The sequence below is a fragment of the Gopherus flavomarginatus genome, chromosome 7 (genome assembly GCF_025201925.1).
Source record: "Gopherus flavomarginatus isolate rGopFla2 chromosome 7, rGopFla2.mat.asm, whole genome shotgun sequence".
NCBI lineage: Eukaryota > Metazoa > Chordata > Testudines > Testudinidae > Gopherus > Gopherus flavomarginatus.
Genome location: NC_066623.1, coordinates 13,185,525 through 13,203,946, shown reverse-complemented (window position 1 = coordinate 13,203,946; position 18,422 = coordinate 13,185,525). Strand labels below are relative to the sequence as shown.

Genomic DNA, 18,422 nt, shown 5'->3' with positions numbered 1-18,422 from the left:
GCCATTTTAAAACCCGGTGAGCCGTGCATGGGCTCCGGCACCGGGTGCAGGAAAGGGGCTACTTCCTGAACCCCGCTAACTATTACTAAACTAACTATGTTAGCAAAGAAAAAACATATAACTATACAAATATATATATAAAAGGATTATAACTGCATAACTATATACAAGAACTACGAGTAGCTAGGGAAGTGGAGGTCAGCTAAGCCGCGCTCCACTGTTCCAACGACCGACATGGGCGGTAAGAAGGAACTGAGGAGTGGGTGGGCCGGCAGGGGTATATATCGAGCACCATGACGGCGCCACTCTAGGGGGCGACCTGCCGGCCCACTGAGTTGGTAGGGTAAAAGTTTTCCGACGAATGTGCACGCGCGGCACACACACCTAACTGGAATGGATATGAGCAATCACTTGAAGAAGAACTATTGAAATGTTGGGCTGGAAGGACTCAAGAAGTCATCAAATCCAGTCCAATGTGCTTAGGCAGAACTAAGTAAACCCATCCCTGACAGGAATGTTTGTCTAACCTGTTCTTATAAACCTCCAACGATGGGGATTCCTCAGCCTCTCTGGAAAGCCTATTACAGAGCTTAACTATCATTACAGTTAGAAAGATTTCCCTAATATCTAGCCTAAATTTCCCTTGCTGCAAATTAAGCCAATTACTCCCTGTCCTACCTTCAGTGGAAATGGAGAACAATTGATCACAGTCATCTTTGTAACAGCCCTCAACATATTTGAAGGCTTATCAGGCCCCCCCTTCAGGTTTTTTTTTCCCTCAAGATAAACATGTCCAGTTTTTTTAACCTTTCCTCATAGATCAGGTTTTCTAAATCATTTTTGTTGCTCTCCTCTGGACTCTCCAGTTTGTCCATATCTCCCTTGAAGTGTGGCACCCAGAACTGGATACAATACTCCAGCTGAAGCCTCACGAGTGCTGAGAAAAGCAGGACCTCCCGTATCTTAGGTATGACACTCCTGTTAATACACCACAACATAATAAGTCTTTTTTTTTTTGCAACTGCATCACAGAGTTGATTCTCATTCAATTTGTGATCAACTATAATCCCCAGATCCTTTTCATCAGTTCTACCACCTTTTATTGGTGCTTATTAAGAACCATGTCTCTTCACACAACAGTTTTCAAAACAAAAAACAGGGTCAGGTGCATTGGACCCATTTTTCAGTGTTCACCCAGCTCCTTATTTAGAATTCATGGAGTGCTGAAAGTATACATAGCTCTTTACAAAGAAAATGACAGACAGGGCCCCTGTCCTGAGAAGCTTACAAATGAACAGCGCTATATTAAATTTGGGAACATATTTTGCTAAGATGTTAAAAAAATCACAATGAACAAAATTAATATTAAATCTTCTTTCTAAGGGTTTTTCTACATAGCGCTGCAATTCAGACTACAGGGCTGTATATTGTAGCACGCACGAACGTGCTGCACTACAAATCCCAGTGCAAACTGAAAGGTACCTAGTTCAAATTCACTTACTCCCAGAGAACTACATTAATACAATTAGGTACCTTTCCATTTATACACATAGCATCCATACAGGAGAGTTATAGCACAGCACACCAATTCACACCTCCGTAATCTTGAGTCCAAACTGCAAGCCCATGTAGACATAGCCTAAATGTAAATCAGACAGAAAACTAGAACGTAAATCTTTAGTATTCACAGCAGCCCTATCCACACTGAAAATAGCAAAGAGCTAAAATTAGCCCCAGGAGAACAAAGACAGAAATAAATGAACTGAGTCACCAAAAACACAAATGTCAATAGCATTTGACAACTGCAGAAATGCAAAATCTAGATTAAAGGTGAATAGAGTATAAATGAGGCCTGGTTATAGAAGAGAATTCAGTGTGTAACAAGTTGACCATCAAGTTGATAGAAAGTGGTTAAGGGCTAGATTCTCACTTGAGGGAAGTCGACACATCTATGTTGCTGATTTCCATTAACCTAAACATGGCTGGCACATTTGGGGAGGCTGGAGCAGTGTGGACAGGGCCACGGGGGAAGAGCAGCAGCAGGGCCTCGGGGCAGAGTGCAGGCAGAGCCACAGCCCAGGAGGTGGGTCTGCAGCTGTTTGGGAGGCTTAGGCCTGTTCTACACTACGCGTTTAAACCAATTTTAGCAGCGTTAAACCGATTTAACGCCGCACCCGTCCACACTACGAGGCCCTTTATATCAATATAAAGGGCTCCTTAAATCAGTTTCTGTACCCCTCCCCAACGAGAGGAGTAGCGCTAAAATCGGTATTACCATATCAGATTAGGGTTAGTGTGGCTGCAAATCGACGGTATTGGCCTCCGGGCAGTATCCCACAGTGCACCACTGTGACCACTCTGGACACCAATCTGAACTCGGATGCAGTGGCCAGGTAAACAGGAAAAGCCCCGCAAACTTTTGAATTGCATTTCCTGTTTGCCCACCGTGGAGCGCTGATCAGCACGGGTGGCGATGCAGTCCCAAATCCAAAAAGAGCTCCAGCATGGACCGTACGGGAGATACTGGATCTGATCGCTGTATATGGAGACGAATCTGTTCTATCAGAGCTCCGTTAGAGAAGATGAAATGCCACAGCATTTGAAAAAAATCTCCAGGCTACACAGTGCTGCGTGACAAGCATAACGGAAAGCCAAAGAATCAAATGGACACTCATGGAGGAAGGGAGGGGGTACTGAGGACTCCAGCTATCCCACAGTCCACAGCAGTCTCTGAAAAGTATTTGCATTCTTGGCTGAGCTCCCAATGCCTGTAGGTTCAAACACAATGTCCGGTGTGGTTCAGGGTATAGCTCGTGAATTTACTCCCTTCCCCTCCCCCCCACGTAAAAGTAAAGGGGAAAAAATCGTTTCTTGACTTTTTTTTTAATGTTACCCTATGTGTACTTAATGCTGCTAGTAGACGCGATGCTGCGGCAGTAAAGAGCAGTATCTGCTCCTCTTCCCTCCCCGGTGGCAGACGGTACAATATGCTTGATTGCTGCAGTACCATCATCTGCCCGTGAGTGCTCCTGGCTGGCCCCAGGTGAGGCTGGCCGGGGTGGGGCGCCTGGGTAAAAATAGGAATGACTCCCGGTCATTCCTAGTAGATGGTACAGAACGGCCGGTAACCGTCCTCATCATGGCAACTGGGGGCTGAGCTTCAATCAGCCCCCTCCCTTTCATGTGTAAAGAAAAGATTCTGTACTGCCTGGACTATCATAGCAGCGGGATGCTGGGCTCCTATCCCCTGCCACCATTTAATGTCCTGCCCGGACTATCATAGCAACTGGAGGCTGCCTCCCCCTCATTTTTATCTCACTAACAAGTCACTGTTTCTTAGTCCTGCATTCTTTATAACTTCATGACACAAATGGGGGGAACACTGCCACGGTAGCCCAGAAAGGTTGGGGAGGAGGGAAGCAATGGGTGGGGTTGTTGCAGGGGCACCCCTCATGAATGGCACACAGCTCATCATTTCTGTGGGATCTGACCCGGAGCGGCTGTGCTCTCTGGTACACTAGTTCTCTAGTACACTTGCCCCATATTCTAGGCAGGACTGACTCTATTTTTAGATACCATAAAGGAGGGATTGACTCGGGGAGTCATTCCCATTTTTGCCTTTGCGCCCCCGGGCGACCTCAGCCAGGGGCACCCATGATAGCAGACGGTACAGAACAACAGATAACCGTCATCTCATTGCCAATTTACAATGGCACAGCAGACGGTACAGAACGACTGATAACCGTTTCTGCTATCATGCAAAAGCAAATGAATGCTGCTGTGTAGCGCTGCAGTATCGCCTCTGTTAGCGGTACCCAGTACACATACGGTGACAGTAAAAAAAAGCTGAACGGGCTCCATGGTTGCCGTGCTATGACGTCTGCCAGACCAATCCAGGGAAAAAGGGCGCGAAATGATTGTCTGCCGTTGCTTTCCCGGAGGAAGGAATGAGTGACGACACTTACCCAGAACCACCCGTGACAATGATTTTGGCCCCATCAGGCACTGGGATCTCAGTCCAGAATTCCAAGGGGCGGGGGAGACTGTGGAAACTATGGGATAGCTACAGAATAGCTACCCACAGTGCAACACTACAGAAATCAAAGCTAGTCTTGGACCATGGATGCACACCACCGAATTAATGTGCTTAGTGTGGCGGCATGCACTCAACTTTATACAATCTGTTTTACAAAATCGGTTTATGTAAAATCTGAATAATCCCATAGTGTAGACGTACCCAAAGCCTCCCCTGGCCTATTATACCTGCCACCCATGGACCTATCCCAGTTTAGAGCAATTGAGGATCTGGTGCTTTAAATCTAAAATGCTGGCTCCCAGAAGAGCATTGTTCCGAACAGTGGGCAACTATTAAAAAAACAGGAGGAAAAAAAATAAACCTGCTCCCTGGTGGCAACAATGAAACATTAAACTTTTGTCCTTTTGGTTTCTTTCTGTTCCTTTCATGCCTTCCTTCATCTTTGCAGGGTCGTTTCTGTCCTCATACCACCTTTGGGATTGCTCACTACTGAGTATCCAATAAAAACATACCTGAGCCATTAAATCTATCCCCAGTTAACCCAAAGTCTTTTATTAAAGAAATTTTCCACAGGGATAAATACAGTGTCTCGTTTTCTGATTCTCAGCAGTCTCCTGTCACTCTACACTTATTAAAACTGTTGCTAATATACTGCTCCCAGTTAGCAACTAAAATAGTTCAGTTATTCCTATTAATTCACCAATAAAACAGTCTCATGGTGCAATAAAAAGGGTTGTCACTTATTTGTTTTACTGATCTGACCGAAAAGTTTTCCAAGTTTCCCTCTGCATATTATCATTAAATATTTTAACACGTGGGTGGGTATAAACGTGATTTTAAAATAAGCATCTAATCATGTTACAGATGTTATCAGAATCCCCCCAGAAATTTTGTAATGCTTGATGGTACAGCTTTTTAAAGTCTTTTTTTAAAGTGAAAGTCTGCAGATGTAGTGAAGAAAGAGAGAGAAAGAGAAAGAAAAAGAAAAAGAGAAAGCGAAAAAAAAGAAAAAAAGAAAGAAAAAGAAAAGAGAAAGAAAGAAAGAAAAAGAAAAAGAGAAAGGAAGACAGGAGAGAAAGAAAGAGGAAAGAAAAAGGAGAGAGAGAGAAAAAAGAAAGAAAGAAAAAAGAAAAAGAGAAAAAGAAAGAAAAAGAAGTACTGCATTCTTGAGCTAAATCAGAGCAACTCATAACAGTCCATCGAGAGAAACGAAAAGCCCTGCAGCAGGAGAAATGGCCTTGGTCTGAGGTTGTATGTCAAGAGACACAGAGCCCAAATAATACAGTAATAAAGACATGGATAGTGACAAAAAAGTTTGAAGGTCTTGCACCACTTTACTATTAGACACAGATGTAACCACAGTGCACTAAAGATAAATAATAAAATCAGGCTTTTAGGCAGAATCTTGAGTATTTTGTCCCTCTTGAGGGAAAAGTACCCTCTTTCCCAACAAAACTGTCAGGACCTCCAAACATCTAGAGCCAGCCAACCCCAAGAGTCCCAATTTATATCACATCCCTTCTGGTTCTATAATGTAATTTCAAAAACTAGTCCTGCTGGAAAGTGTTGATCATCATTTTATTTGTTACATAGGAGATCACTTCATTCATTACAGGAACTGAGCCACTGCATCTCTTCACCAGTAAACAGCAAGGCAACATTATACCACAAATAATAGAAAGTAAACATCCTACCCAATGGAAACTGTGGGAGGATTTGCAGGCAGAAAGGATGTAATTACTAGATTTGAATTTGGACAACAGGGCTCAGTTCTCTCCCACAGACTGCAAGTCATTCTCCTTGAAGCTAGAAGCAGTTATTTATATCCAGCAGCAGAGAGATCCAGCCCTATGCAAAGACATGCAGAAACGCCATGCAACGTTTAATGACCACAGGTGTCCTGGGACCTTGATTTTTGTGTTCCATTCAAAAGACACCTCCAGGTGCCCAGTGATCCAGGGCCGTCCTTAGGCATAGGCAGAATAGGCACCCGCATAGGGCCTCACTCTTCCTGGGGGCACCACTCTCCAGGCAGCCCAGACAGCGTAGAAGCAGGGCTGCTGGGTCCTAGAGAGAGCCGAATGCAGCACAGTCTGAGGAATGGGATTGGCTGCTGGGGTCTCTGGGAAGGGGAGGGGGTAAGGGTTGGGAAGGGAGCTCACCTCCCCTCTGCCCCATGGAGCACCCCCTCCTTTCTCCCTCCTCCCGAGGAGCACCCCTCTCTCTCTCCTCCCTCCCCTCCGTCAGGGCTGGGTTGAATGAGGTGCTGGGGAGGGAGGGGAGGCTGGCTGGCTGCGAGCTGAGGAATGAAAGTGAAAGTAACTCACTTCCTGGGCAGCGAGCCAGGATTGGAATGTCACACAGGGCTTGGCTGGGGCTAGCCAGATGTGTGAAAAATCAGGATAGGGGATTGGGGTAGGGTGAGCAGATATCCCTATTTTATAGGGACAATCCCAATTTTGGGGTCTTTTTCTTATATAGGCTCCTTTTACCCCCCCCATCCCTGTCCTGATTTTACACACTTTCTATCTGGTCACTCTAGGTGGGGGTAATTAGTGCCTATATAAGACAAAGCCCCAAATATCAGGACTGGCCCTATAAAATCAGGACATCTGGATCTGGCCACCCTAGCTGGGGAGTGCCTCTCCCCCGGGCTGGCAGCTGCCAGCGATCCATCTCATCCGGGGGGAGCTGCACAGGGCAGGACGAGCTGCTGTGGCTCCATGGGTGCCCTGTCCCTGAGATCAGATGCTGTGCTAACTTCACCATGGTCTGTTGAGCTGGTGTCATAAACAGATAGCTAAGGGTTAATGTCTCTTTCACCTTGAAAGGAGTAACCTGAAACACCTAACCAGAGGACCAATCAGGAAACAAGACTTTTTCAAATCTGGGTGGAGGGAAGTTTGTGCGTGAGTTCTTTGTTCTTTGTCTTGTGCCTGTACTCTCTCGGCTATGAGAGGAATTTTTTCTGTCTCCTGCCTTTCTAATCTTCTGTTTCCAAGTTGTGAGTACAAAGATCATAAAACCATATGGGTTTATTGTTTTTTTTCTTTTGTATTTACATGTGTGTAGTTGCTGGAGTGCTTTGAATTGTATTCTTTTTGAATAAGGCTGTTTATTCATAATTCTTTTAAGCAATTGACCCTGTATTTGTCACCTTAATACAGAGAGACCATTTTTATGTATTTTTCTTTCTTTTTATATAAAGCTTTCTTTTTAAGACCTGTTGGAGTTTTTCTTTAGTGGGGACTCCAGGGAATTGAGTCTGCAACTCACCAGGGAATTGGTGGGAGGAAGAAGTCGGGGGGAAAATCTCTTTGTGTTAGATTTATTAACCTGACTTTGCATACCCTCTGGGTGAGGGAGGAAGAGGAGAGATTAGCTCTCTCTCGGTACTTGTGTTTTCCAGGACTGGAAATAGGGAGGGTGGAGTCCCTCTGTTTAGATTCACGGAGCTTGGTTTTGTATATCTCTCCAGGAACCGAGGGAGGGAACACCTGGAGGGGGGAAGGGAAATGGTTTATACCCCTTTATTGTAAGACTCAAGGAATTTGGGTCTTGGGGTCCCCAGGGAAGGTTTTTGGGGGGACCAGAGTGCCCCAAAACACTCTAATTTTTTGGGTGGTGGCAGCTTTACCAGGTCCAGGCTGGTAACTAAGCTTGGAGGTTTTCATGCTAACACCCATATTTTGGACGCTAAGGTCCAAATCTGGGAATATGTTATGACAGCTGGCGGCGGTGCCCATTGGCGTGTGATTGGACCTGAGGGTTTGCTGCTGCTGTTGCCACTCTGCATCCCAAGAGGTGGATTTTGGGGTCCTGCAGTTTTCCACCTATCTCCTCCTCTAGTGCAGCTGTTGGACCAGCAGGCTGGGGGGGTGAGCCAAGCATGAAAGCAGTACTGTGTTGCCATTTAGATTGTCATTTAACAACTTTGTTTGCCAAAAATTCTTGCTAACAATCCCGAATCCAATTTCAATATTTTTTTTTAAAAAAAATCAATATCTTAGCCAAAAACAGAAAATTAAGTTGTTGACAATTATTAGTGACAGGTTTGGTTTGAGGCAGGGAGTGGGTCAGTTTTCATCAGAGAAACAAAAAATGTTGACTGACTTTCCTATAGCCGGTTACTCCTGATAAGAGCCCTCCAACAACTGTAATATGCTCATCTCCTTACTAGTGTATAAAGCAGGGGTTGGCAACCTACGGCACACGTGTCAAAGGTGGCAGGTGAGCTGATTTTTGATGGTATGCAGCAGCAGGCTGAGCGGCTCAGCCCATCACTGCTCTGGGGTTCCGGCTGCTGCCCTATTGCCAGCTGGAATACCAGCCATCGGCCCCACTCAGCACCTACTGCTGGCCTGGGGACCCCCAAGGAACCCCAGGCTGGCAGTGGGCTGAGCAGGCCAGTTGAACCACTCAACCTGCTGTCAGCCTGGGGTTCCATTCACTCAGCCGGCCACGGGCTGAGCAGGGCCGGTGGGGGGTTGAGTGGCTCAGTCTGCTGCCAGTCTGGGGTGCCAGCAGCACTCAGCCTACTGCTACTCCGGGGTTCCGGCTGCCGGCCCCTTGCCAGTCAGATCAGCCGCCAACCCCACTCTTCCTCCTGCCAGCCTGGGTGAGCAGAATCCCAGGCTGGTAGCGGGCTGAAGGGGGGTTGGCGGTCGGGATCCTGGCTGGCAGGAGTTGGTGGTCAGAACCCCAGACCAGCAGCGGGCTGAGCAGGGCCTGGGATCCTTTTCTAGGGTTCCAGCCACCAGCCCGCTGCCGGTTTGGGGTTTCATTTACTCAGCTGGCAGTGGCCTGAGCAGGACCGGTGGCCAAGACCTCACATAATAACAATAGTTTATTTATATAATATAGACATAGAGAGAAACCTTCTACAAACATTAAAATGTATTACTGGCACGAGAAACCTTAAATTACAGTGAACTTGGCACACCACTTCTGAAAGGTTGCCGACCCCTGGTATAGAGTGACCATATGTTGCACTAAGATTCTCCTGCTTTTTTTTTCCCCTGTGAGTCAGTATAACTTTTGCCAGCCCAGAAGTTGGGCAGCCAATGTTCTACGTTTTCACAATGTTTTCTCCAACTTTCATAAAGTAAATACATAGTTAATATGAGTTAAAAAGGCCAGGAACACTTCTTTATGAAGAATCTGTACAGCAGATCATGCCCATAGATGATCCAGAAAAGAAATTTGAGGTTGAATTTTTTAATGTTGTGATGGATAAATCAGTATCTGCTGTTGATGAAAGGTTTAATACCTTGCAAGTACACCATGAACAGTTTGGATTTTTGTATGACATAACTAAATTCAAAGAAATAGGAAAACAAGAGCAACTAATGACAAAGTGCAAGAATCTAGAGAGCCTCCTGAAGCACGGTGATACTTTTGTTTTAAATGGACTTGAACTGTACGAAGAATTGAGTACACTGTCATCAGTGTTGCCACATGCAAAATCGGTGATGGACATTGTACAGTTTATTCATACCCGCAAACTTGTTGACATATATCCTAATGTGTACATTGCCACTCGTATTCTACTGACAATTCCTGTAACAGTAGCATCAGGAGAACGGAGTTTCTCAACACTAAAGCTCATTAAAAACTATCTCCGCTCTACAATGAGTCAGGAACGCTTGACTGGTCTTGCTATTCTTGCGATCGAACAAGACACGATTTTGTCTTTGTCATATGATGACATTATTACTGATTTTGCAGCCAAAAAAGCCAGAAAGATTGCTTTTAATTAAAAACAAATCTTTGTTTCAATACCTCTTCATATAAATTTCCAATAAAATTTTGATAAATTAAAAAAAATATATTATTTGCATCATTCTGTCATATCAGAATTTTTTCTATAGTGCTGCTTCTTTAGTGCTAGTCCATCAGCATTACAGTGTGCTTAATTAAGTTAAACTGGTTTTAATAATGTGAATGTGGCAAGTTTTCCAATACTATAAGCTTATGTTTGTGTTGCTAAGACCAGATCAGGCACAGGGGCACCAGTTTAATAATCTCGCCTAGGGCACCATAAATCCTAAGGCCGGCCCTGCAGTGATCCCTAGCATCAGGCTCAGGAACAGGGTTTGTCTACACTGCAATCAGAGGTGTGACTGCAACACAGTTAGACATACCTGAGTCTGCTGGCCTGAACAATAGCAATGCGGCCATGGCAGCATGAATGGCAAAACAGATTGTTCAAACCCACCTGGGACTCTGTGTATGTACTCAAGCTGCTATCCTTGCTGCCATGCTATTGCTATTCAAGCTAACTATATCAAAGCTAGCTCAGATATATCTACACGTGCTGCACTCATAGCTCTGATCTTAACATAGACATAGCCTAAGATGCAACAGCATCACTTACTGAATCACCAACACCAATTTTTGCAGCACTTTCTGCTGCTCTTCCCTAGCAATTTGGCCTGATCCTGCTCAGGTTGAGAAACTTGATGCAATTCCACCATAAGGACAAAGTATTGGCAGCAGGCAGCAATGCCAAAAATCTTCACAAACAGTATGAATTCCACAGTGTTAGGGATTCTGAGCCAAAACAATAACAAAGTGGGGTTTTGAAATCAAGGGAACTATGCCAACATACAGCAGTTGAGGATCTGGCCCAGAATTTATATTATACACAGGCTCATTAGGTAATAGAAGTGGTTGTGTGTCTATGCAACGCTGTCCTGAATAGAAAGAATTTATCCGACCAGCTACATGTTGAAGAATTTCCTCCGCTGGTACCTTTTCCTTTACTGGGAAGAAACTTGTCATTCTGGATCCTAAAGTCACATGAAATCTGCTCCCGATGTGGATCGCTGTGCTGTATAGATCATGAGTTGTTAAAGAGTATCATTGTGCTATGACTTTGCTTTGTGTTTACTCAATATCTCTGCACAGGAGAGCCATTGAATTAATGTGAGCAGATTTATTGTGCATTCTTTATAATATTTCAAGTACTCTGGACTCAAAAACCCTAACACAAATATGAGGAAAACAGATTCTGACAGAAAGGTGGTGAGAAGCCCCATAAATATCCTAATGCCTCTGTACATGAGGAATCCACTGACCATGTAAAATGGATGTATGTGTAGATATTTGTACCTACCCACAGAGGTAATGCCCAGAATAAGGCATCATTTCTAGAACTACAGCCCGTGGGGATTTGTGGGAGTAAAAAAGCAGACACTCAGGATCTACAAAAGAATGATGACAACCCCCAGTTACACAGCAATGGAACAGCAGTATGAGGCGGTGGTTGGTTGGCATGCAGCTATTATACATCTTCATATCTCTAGCTTCTGAAGAACATGACAAATAAGGGCACTATTGCCATACTGCAAAGGAGCTATTTATACCAGACACAACAACTTTAAAACAAATAAGAATGAGAAGCACAAAACATGCCCTGCCTCCTTCCCCTCTTCCCAAACACACACACACACACACACACACACACACACACACACACACACCCCTACATTTCTGTATAGCGTTAAAAATTTCCTGATATTTATTACAGGATTTGTCATTCTCCTCCTCCCCTTTTAAAATTAATTTTCCCATTTTAATTCCTCATCCTTTTTCTCTTTTGACAACAACATCATTTCAGAGTGGGAAGCAGAAAACAAAAATAAGATATGTTCCTCTAAACCAGAGATCATTCTACCCTAACAGTAGATTTTGTTTTAGAGAGGCTATCGGATGTTATTCATTGATCTGCTTAAATACCAACCAGATCTTTCCTCCCCATGAGGAGTAAATACAGAATGTGAGAGAGAGAGAGACCATACTGGTGTTTCCCCCCCCCCCCCCGGCTTTTGGGGTCTGATTCTAAGTCCATTGAAGTAAATAGAAGTCTTTCCACTGATTTCAATAGACTTTGGCTGAGGTTCTAAGTGAATTAATTTATGCTAAATGAAAGCCAAGCTATATATTGACATTGCTTTAACAACTTTGTCCAAAAGATGTCACTGCATATGACACCATCCTGAGCCAGACTTGCTGTAACAATAAAAGGTTACTCCTACTATTGTGAGGGGCCCTGCAGTCATTAGTCTCTGAAATTGCTTTCCATGGTGTAAGAGGAGACATAACAACTGGCTAATTTAATAAAAGTGTTTAGGTTCATTTAGCCAGAGAGGCAAGGATAATAGCAATGGATTCTGGAAAAATTCGAAGTCACTCAAACATCATGTGCTTGAAGTTTTCTTAATGGAATCAGCTATTTTCAGGTTGAAGTTCATTTCCTCCTCCTCTCCACAGCCATTCAGGTGGACCATGGAACAGAGAGCATGCAGGCTGCAGAGGCAGTGACACTGGCACCAAAAATGCTGGGAGCGAATGCAGCTGAGCTGTTATATAGTATTTATAGTGAAACAATCTCTAATTGGTATCTATGAAACAGCTGCAATTCCTGATCTCATTGAAATCAATGGAAGTTTTACCAAAGGTCTGAATGGAGACAGGGACATCATTTGATTCCAGACAGAAACAAAGTATCAGGGAAGAGAGAGGTTGATGGCAGAAAGAATGACATCTCTAAGCAAGTGTGGCGAACTGGGAATGTTCTTAATGTTTTCTCTGAATACTGTGTTGGCACCTCAGTGTCCCCTATGCAGTTCTTAAGTATCTAGGTGGTGGAATAAGGGTGTGTGATTGCTACAGAGCAAAGGGCCAGTGCACCTAAATGCCTGGCACTCTGTCTCCTAGCAGCTGATGGCCTGGGCCCCTTCTCTGCAAAGGTGCCAGCTGAAGGCATTGGAGACAAAGAGGTCAGGTGACCTCCTGACCCCGGAAAGGAACTGAACAGAGGAGGAGGGGTTGGGGGGGGGTTTCGGTCTGGAGCTGGCTGGGGACGAGGAGTGAAGTGCAGACATGGGGGTCTGACTCACTGCCCCCCAGAATGGACCCAGCCAAGAGGTCCGGTTCGCAGTACCTACAAGCTCTGTTTTAGACAGTGTTCCTGTCATCGAATAAACCTCTGTTTTACTGGCTGGCTGAGAGTCACGTCTAACTGCAAAGTGGGGGTGCAGGACCCTGGGGCTTCCCCAGGACCCCGCCTGGGCAGACTCGCTGTGGGAAGCACACGGAGGGGCAGAGGATGCTGAATGCTCCAAGGAGAGATCCAGGAGGTGAAGACGTGTGAGCTTCTTGCCCTGAAAAAGTCTGCTCCAAGGGAGAGGAGGCGCCCCGAAGTCCTGACTGGCTTTGTGGGGAGCAGTTCCAGAGCATCGCCCATGGACTCCATGACAGCAAGCCTGCCAGCTGAGGTCACAAATACATAAACACACAAACTTGTCCATTCAAGCCAATTCATCCCAAAAAAACGGTACAAAATTCAACAGTTATTACAACACAGTAGATTGTACCAAAACAATCAATAATATGATTTGCACCATTCATTCAACCACCTGCTGGAGAAAAAAATATATATAAATAGTAACAGACCAGCTTGATTTTTTTTCTTCACTTTAGCATTATGGAACTCTTATAAATAGTTCATAAGAGCAAGTCTGTAACAGCACTCAAGGTTGAACTGACAGGTTACACATTACCTTAAAGGTGAACTGAAATGTTAAAAGCTGTTGAAAGTACAAGTAATTAAAAATAAGTACATCACTTCTGCCCTCACTTACACCACTGTAAATCTGGAGTATCCGCAATGACACCTGCTACAGAGTGAGAGAAGAACTTGGCCATGTACTGTTAGAAAATATTAAAACTAATTTTTTTAAATCAGTTTTTATCCACTGACCTTTAAACAAGCTGTAGTCATTACTTGCAAATTCATACTTTAAAATGTTTTATAGCTTGTATAACTGATCATTTTATTTGCATACAATTTTGGTTCAGAATAAAAGATGCTATTTTAACTGTACAGCAAGTCATTGTGCTGATGGCAATAATTGTTTTGCTTACCTTGACAGTAGTACTTTCAGGTTCACACAGCTGCCAAACGCTTCCCGGTGTCTGCTGTTCCTAGGTCTCCAAGGAAGCCAGAGTGCAGCCTAACCATGGCAAAACAACATTTCCCGGTGATGAGCCATGATGCCAGCTGCTCTAAAGGAATGACCACCAGACATGATATCAGCATGAGTTCTCTCTCAATTCCAGGATCCTGTAACGAGAAACAAAAAAAACAGACTACTTAACTTGGCAGTATAGCTGAGAAAGCTCCAATTACAAGATCCCTTTATACTGAAGATAAACAAAGCACTATTTAGATTTAAAAAAAAAAAAATTTTTATCTATCAGTCATAGAATAAAAAAATTAAATACTTTTTATTTAAATTAAATACAGAGTTTTTAAAATAAACCTATTGAAATTAAATTTGAAATTAACTTATGTTAAGGCCTAGACTTATTAAACACTATTACAATAATTTACTTTAAATACAAAAATATTAAGCAGTAAACGTATGTTGCCAAGCTTTAAAGAAAGTAAAACCATAGACACTGGCTAAGTTTTTGGAACCAGATTTTGCTGAAGTGCTAAACCAACTTTTGAGAGCAATAGTTTGTTGTTATTGTTGCAGGGGGAGAGGGACGCAGAAAGAATATTTTCTTCATTTCGTTTTATTCGACTAGCTCAGTTCAGTGATTAGTTAACCCAAATTTAAGAAATCAATGGGAGTTGAAAAAAGCAGGAAAGCTTGTTTTCTTCTTCCAATGTCTGAATAAAAACTCAGTATGAGAAAATGAGCCTCCATGGAAGACTGGCAGAGGCCCTGGAAGTTTTTCACCTTCCTCTGTAGTGTGGGGCATGGGACACTTGCTGGAGGATTCTCTGCACCGTGAGGTCTTGAAACCACGATTTGAGGACTTCAATAACTCAGACATAGGTTAGGGGTTTGTTACAGGAGTAGATGGGTGAGATTCTGTGGCCTGCGTTGTGCAGGAGGTCAGACTAGATGATCATAATGGTCTCTTCTGACCTTAAAGTCTATGAGATCTACTACTTTAAAATCTTTAAGGACATGGTGACCAGAAAAAAAAAATCTGTTCAATTAATGAATTACAGATCATACCTCCTTTGTTAAATAAATCAGTTTGAAATGCAAAATATGCTTTGATAAACTTTGTTTTTCCTTCTCTATCCAGCACATCTAAGGTAGTTTTATTTAATAAGAAAAATTTACATGTTGTTCTTGTTGTTTTTGTAATTGAATTTCCATACAAATAGGACTTGACAAAAATCACAAGCAAAAAGAGATATAAATCATTCACCATTTTTAACATAACAGAAAATCTAAAAATTCAGAATCTGCATAAATGTAAGTTAAGCTATATAATTGCTTAAACGTGTATGCTCCCGGCTAGTAAAAAGATGCACCAAATTTAGTGCAAAGGCTATATTTAGTTGCAAATCAACATGTTTTAATGTTGACCAACCAATACCACCTCTACCTCGAGATAACGTTGTCTTCGGGAGCCAAAAAATCTTACCGCGTTATAGGTGAAACCGCATTCTATCGAACTTGCTTTGATCCACCGGAGTGCACAGCCCTGTCCCCCCGGAGCACTGCTTTACCGCATCATATCCGAATTCGTGTTATATCAGGTGGCGTTATACCGAGGTAGAGATGTAGTTACTTAGGAAAATAACTAAAAAGTACAAATGCAAAGTATGATTAAAATCAACTATTTAAAATCAGGATTTCCTGCTTGCTAATTTAAATCCTAATTAAAATTGGCTACCTAAATCAATACACTCTGCTACAGGGCACAATTCGCACTTACAGATACACGCCAGAGTGGTGTAAAGGAGCCTTAGTGCATATGTTCAGGCCAACAGTGATGTAATCAGGCCAAAAAAAAAACTATTAAATGTTTCTAATGCTGGAGGAGCATAACAGTATGGGTTTCTTCTGAATATCGTTTGTCTTCCAAGATGCAGCACTTCAGAAAGTGCAGCTGCTGAACTACTCTGGATCAAAAGATCATCGGGGTGGTAGCAGAAGTACAAAAGCAGAAAGGCTGAAGCTCCCTCCCCAATTAAAAAACCAAAAACAAAAAAACCACAACTGTCACCCTTCTATGTGTTCATGTCTTTGTAAGGAAAGCAAGTCTTCAGCCTCAGATGTGCCAGGATCCTCAAGAGCCGTGAAAACTAAAATGTTTGAAGGATGAAACTCTCTAATCACGAGAATTTTGGGGGTCTATTGTAGGACCATACAGGGATTAAAAGACGTAGCTCATATTTTTAAATGGATTTTATTTCTCACAAGAGCTGGAGCTGCTACCAGTTTGGTGTTTTGGAATGCACAGGTGAAGAAATAGTTCCCAGCTCTGGAAAAAGCTGGATATGAGAGCAGGCAACATCAAGCTGTTCCCCTGTTAATTCAGTGGCTATTAACATACAAGGGTGTGGGGGGGTCTAGGTCAGGGACAAGCACAATTGGCCAGAGATGGAAAATGTAACCTTTGAGGAGTGACAACTGAGGTTATGTGGATAAATGATAATGTGAAAGGTTTGAATTATTCATGTGTGATTCAAAGTAAAATAATTTAACCTGATAATATCTCACTTGTTGTGGTATCTTGCTGGCCTAAGAAATTTTAATTCAAAGAACAAGATCTGAACATGGCGTGGGTTTCAGATTTTAATTTGTTTGGGGGCATTTCAAATTAAAGCATAATCTCATGGGTGTTTTAAGAATACAACACAAGCAATATAAACTCGCTGGCCTCCCTTCAATCCTCTACCCTTTTCCTCCACTTATTCGAACATGTACATGTTTTATTTTGTTGTTCTTAATTTCAAGCTGCCTTTTCTACCTAGAAAATTAGGACCTCCTTATACACAAAGCCAAAACTCACTGTACTGCTGGAGATTTGTGGGAATAATCTTAGTATTATGGAACTATAAGAAGAAATTTGGTCTGTTACTGTTGGTATTCTTTCTTCTCCAGGTTGTCGAATGAGTAGTGCAAATCATGTTGTACCAAAACAATAAAAACATGGCGCAATCTGGTGTGTTGCAATAACTACTGAATTCTGTACCCTGCTATGGATGAATTGGCTTGAACTGACATGTTTGTATATATATGCATTTGTGACCGCAGCTAGCAGTTTCCAGGTTATTTATTTCACCCAGCTCTTTATAAAAACAACCCAAGTAGCTTAGAAAATTAGACTTACATTGTTACTGTGTATAACATTCGCTATTGTTGAGTCCATTCACAACATTCACTTTAATTTTCAAGTATCAGAGGGGTAGCCGTGTTAGTCTGAATTTGTAAAAGCAGCAAAGAGTCCTGTGGCACCTTATAGACTAACAGACATATTGGAGCATGAGCTCATGTGGGTGAATACCACTTCGTCGGATGCATGCATCCGACGAAGTGGTATTCACCCACGAGAGATCACGCTCCAATACGTCTGTTAGTCTATAAGGTGCCACAACACTCTTTGCTGCTTTAATTTTCAACTAAACTTGTTTCTTGTGACAGATTTCCAATTCAACAGCCCTTAGGAAGGAAGCCCTTCATTTTTTCCACAGAGCTTGTACAGTCAGGGCAGCAACTTAATTTATTTTTAACTGCATTATAACATGTTGATACCAATTCCATTTTCACACATTACCCTTAAAATGATATAGAAATGACAGTGTACTGACACCAGTGTCCTCATGGAGGGTGTCAAAACTTTGCTTCCTGTCACTAGGCTGTAGATAAACTTTGCATGACAAATTAGCACCATAAATATCCGACAAATGCTGTATACAGACATGTTATCTAAACTGGGCATTCTCATACTTAGAGGGAGAATACTGCTTAGCTATTGTGCATAACAGGAGCTTTCACTAACCTGTTGTAATAACACCTTACAGTTTTATGCGGGGGGTTACCTGTAGCTCTCCCAATTCTTTACAAAAGGTGGCTAAGCTGCAGTCTTATCCTGAAGTAAATCTGGCTCAATCAAACTGGTATTTATACAGCAACTGTGTATGAACAATCCCCATAGAAACAAATAACACAAGTATGTAGGGACAAAATTAGAAAGGCCAAGGCACAAAACGAGATCAAATTAGCTAGAGGCATAAAGGGTAACAAGAAAACGTCTTACAAATACATTAGAAGCAAGAGGAAGACCACGGACAGGATAGGCCCGTTACTCAATGGGGGTTGGGGGGGTGGGAAATAACAGAAAATGTGGAAATGGCAGAGGTGCTTCATGACTTCTTTGTTTCAGTTTTCATCAAAAAGGTTGGTGGTGATCAGACATCTAACATTGTGAATGCCAGTGAAAATTAGGTAGGAACAGAAGAGGCTAAAATAGGGATAAGAACAAGTTAAAAATCACTTGGACAAATTAGATGCCTTCAAGTCACCAGGGCCTGATGAAATGCATCCTAGAATACTCAAGGAGCTGA

General features: G+C 42.8%; 1 protein-coding gene across 1 annotated transcript in view; it reads right to left on the bottom strand.

Moving 5' to 3' along the window:
• Positions 1-15,571, bottom strand: part of FSTL4 (follistatin like 4) — a 728,839-nt gene extending 713,268 nt beyond the window's left edge. The window contains 3 exon segments of the mRNA XM_050962627.1: positions 13,967-13,990; positions 13,992-14,165; positions 15,494-15,571. Of these exon segments, the coding sequence (XP_050818584.1) occupies positions 13,967-13,990; positions 13,992-14,141 (174 nt within the window). The 5' untranslated portion in view covers positions 14,142-14,165; positions 15,494-15,571.
• Between the last annotated feature and the right edge of the window lie 2,851 nt (positions 15,572-18,422).